The 3,662-nt window shown below is 38.2% G+C and overlaps 1 protein-coding gene across 1 annotated transcript; it reads left to right on the forward strand.

The window, feature by feature from the left end:
• Nucleotides 1-653: 653 nt before the first annotated feature.
• LOC130729369 (F-box/FBD/LRR-repeat protein At4g00160-like) lies at nucleotides 654-2,739 on the forward strand. Its single transcript, XM_057581108.1, has 3 exons — nucleotides 654-782; nucleotides 1,233-2,022; nucleotides 2,122-2,739. Exons 2-3 carry the CDS (start codon nucleotides 1,243-1,245, stop codon nucleotides 2,527-2,529), a joined length of 1,188 nt encoding a protein of 395 aa, XP_057437091.1. The 5' UTR covers nucleotides 654-782; nucleotides 1,233-1,242; the 3' UTR covers nucleotides 2,530-2,739.
• Nucleotides 2,740-3,662: the final 923 nt, after the last annotated feature.

Consider the following 3,662-nt stretch of genomic DNA (forward strand, 5'->3'; position numbering starts at 1 on the left):
GTTCATGCCATTTTCACCTATTTACCAGTGACGGTGGGTGGTAAGGACGAGTTTGAGAGTGAGGCCATGCGAATTGGCAGCTTCGAGAACCTTCGCCAGTTCGACTGGCTCCACCACCGCGGCTTCTTTGGTGCTCTCGTATTTGATCCTGCAATGGAAAGTAACAGATTGATTCAGAGATTGGGGGAAATTTTGGAATGTGAGTGAAAATTAGGGTATGTTGGTTACAAATAGGAATAGTTATTTTTAGATGAAGATTTGGGGATTTTGTGTTTTGTTTTTTAGAAATAATGACAGAAGAAGGTGAGATTAACGATGAAGATGAAGATGAGGTTGAAGATGATTAAGTGATTTTTGCAATTTCAATTAATAAATTCAGGGCTTTTTTTTTTAAATTTTCTGGGGACTAAATTGACATAACTAGATATGAGTCATTGATGACATGTCAAGCTAATGTGGCAAAATTTGTGACATTTGGATTTTTCCGTCCGAGGGACCAACGGAAAACTTAACCAAGGATTAACTTGACCGACGGCGACAAATTCAAGGACGAAAAAAGACCATTTTCAAAATATGAGGACTAGTCCGTCATAAGTGAACACAATCAAGGACCAAAATGGCTATTTACTCAACTACAAACTTGACACAAACATCTAACCCTAGCCACACACTTTCATTCGAAAAGTTTTACCCCTTTCTGGCCAGATGAGAAAACCGCTTCTAGCTCTCTGTTGATTCCAGACCCAATTCGCAGGAGGGAGTTGGAGCACCTACGTTCCCAGGTAAACCCTACAAAAGGGACTGTTTTTTCATTTCTGCACCTCCGCTGTAGCAGTTACGTTCTTCCTTGTTCATTTGCAATAGTACCATTCTTATTTAATTTACTTTTCCTTCTAACAATTGCGTTCTCCCGTGAAAATCTAACCCTTTTGTCAATTTAATACATTTCTGGGAAAGAATGTGATTGTTGCTGTTACTAATCTTTAATAATTGAATGAATTTTCAGAACATAAAGTCTATAACGTGTACATAATCATATTCATGTGATAGGATGAGATTTTAATTTTTACAACGTACAAGTCACTTTAGTACCTTGATCTGAACCAAAAGTTAACCAAGTTGACTAGATAAAAAATAGTTCTACACTTAAAACCAAAAATAGGAATGAAAAAGTTACAATTTATTCGGTTCCGTCCATTATCTGACTCGAATATTACTCTGTTCCGTCCTAGATTAAGGGTCATGGCCACTACTTCCCGCCAGGCTAGAAGAGAAATGGACAGGATTAGTAGTTTACCAGATGAACCCCTCTGTCACATTCTCTCTTTTCTCCAAACACAAGAAGCTGCTGCCACAAGTGTTCTTTCAAAGAGGTGGAGGCACCTATGGACCTCAGTCCCCACTCTCGACTTTGACTTTGACGAGAAAATCTATAGCAATATGGGCAGACCCTCCTATTGCTTTGAAAAGTTCATATACGCAACCATTCTCGCCAGAGATGCGCGACAACCCATCCGAAGCTTTCGTCTCAAATATGAGGCTGAAACTTACTGTCGGAATGCAGATGTCAATGTTTGGGTAAACACCGTTTTACAACGTGGTATTGAGAACCTTCACCTCTGGATGTCCAAGTTTTGTCGTAGAAATAATGTTTTGAGAATTGTCAGCTGCAAAACCCTTGTTGTTCTCAAGTTGAGAGGGTTACGTGTGTATGCTTCTTCTCCAGTTGAACTTCCCTCACTCAAATCCCTACATTTGGAACATGTTGAATTTCGAAAACGTCAATCTATTTTGGAGCTTGTTCGTGGGTGTCCAATTATTGAGGATTTGAAAGCTCGTACTATACATTATGTTGGTTTTATAAATTATGCTGATCGTGATCCTTCTGTTGATGCCTTTTTTTGTGATGGAGCTGTTAAAATCTTACCCAAGTTGGTCAGGGCAGATTTATCACCGTTCTGTGTGGATGTTCCTCTGAAAGCCATATGTAATGTGGAGTTTTTGACTTTGAACACCAACCAGGTTTGGATATGTTGGAAAGGAAATTGTGTTTAATTTGTTATTTGGTTTCATTTTAATATCACCTATATTTCTCATAATTTGTGTTTATAACTATTGCAGTATCCTAATCCTTTGGATGATGTGGTTCCTAAATTTCCTAATTTAATACATGTGGTGCTCCAAGTTGATTTATTTGTAAACTGGCCTTTGGTGCTTGCGATGCTCAAAAATTGCCCGAAGCTTCAAGTTTTTGAACTTGATTGCGAAGGTCAACCTGAAGATGAGTCTTTTTTGCCTGACCCTCATTTTGTTCCTGAATGCCTTACTTCACAGTTTAGAAAGTGCTCTCTTGAATATTACTATGGTACAGAAAGTGAGCTGAGATTTGCAAAATATATCATGCAGAATTCCACAACTTTACGGACCATGACAATTTGCTCTAAGCCTTCCTTAAGTCCACAGGCAAAACTTAAAATGCTTAAACAATTAGCATTATGCCCAAAGAGATGTGAACTTTCATTTGAATGATAAATGTTAGGTTTATTTATAGCTAGTTAGCTACAAATGATTCTTAGATGACTGCATATGCTATTTTTTAATGTAATGCAACGAGGTAGTACTTGGATTTTGTGTAATTTTATCTTGTCGCGTACTTATCTGCTTATTGTTTGCTAAATCCAGTTCTGATACATGACCAGAGATGAGTGTATAAATGTTACTATTTTGTATGTTGCTGAAGTATTGCTCTCTCTCTCTCTCTCACGATGAATTTTCTTTTTTATTTTGATAGCATCAAGGATGTTATTGTGATGATTTTGTGTCCCCTAAATTTGACCAAGGATCTTAATGTGTCATTGATGCTTCTGCAAGGGTATCTTACAACATGGTTTGCCCCTTACTAAAGTAGTATGATATAAGAGCCTGCTCATGCTTTTAACTAGTAAGTTGTCCAGTCCATAGTAGTCAATAGCGGCAAATAGCGGCGCTATAGCGGCGTAGCGGAGCGGAGCGGCTCCCTGCCGCTATTGAGATGAAATAGCGGCCAACTTCACAATAGCGGTCGTAGCGGCGCGAATAGCGGCCAAAATAGCGGCAGATCGCGGCCAATAGCGAGAAATAGCGGCGCTATATGAACGAAGGAGAAAATGACTCAAGCCCCTTCGTTTTAAATTGTTGGGGAACCTTTTTATGGGCATGTTAGGACTTCTCAGGGCCATTATAGGTCAAAATTGATAGAATTAAGCTTCATTCTTCATTCAGATTTGCAAATTCGACTTCTTTACCTTGCTTTTGAGAAGTTATTAGTTGTGTGTTATTGTTCAAGACTCATGATTTTTATTTCTATTATGAATGTTATGAATTTTAGGCAATATTTGACATTGTTTGCTATTTATATGTATATAGTATTAAACTATTAATGATATAAAATTACATAAAAAAATTCAGAATAGCGGCCATCCCGCTATGCGCTATCACGCTATCCCACTTTTGGGGCCGGCCGCTACGCGCCGCTATCCGGGATTGACTACTATGGTCCAGTCTGTACTCTTTTTAGAATGCTAAGAATTTTAGAGATTTACTTGATTATCAAATGAAGGTAAGCATCCAATTTGATCCGTTCAAAATTAACAAATAATGAAATTAACCATGAGGGGTGACGT

Source organism: Lotus japonicus, chromosome 1 (genome assembly GCF_012489685.1).
Source record: "Lotus japonicus ecotype B-129 chromosome 1, LjGifu_v1.2".
Classification (NCBI taxonomy): Eukaryota; Viridiplantae; Streptophyta; class Magnoliopsida; order Fabales; family Fabaceae; genus Lotus; species Lotus japonicus.

Coding starts and splice junctions, on each gene's coding strand:
- LOC130729369 (XM_057581108.1), top strand. CDS start 1,243: ATGGCCACTACTTCCCGCCAGGCTAGAAGAGAAATGGACAGGATTAGT. Junction 2,023..2,121: donor TGACTTTGAACACCAACCAG/GTTTGGATATGT, acceptor TAACTATTGCAG/TATCCTAATCCTTTGGATGA.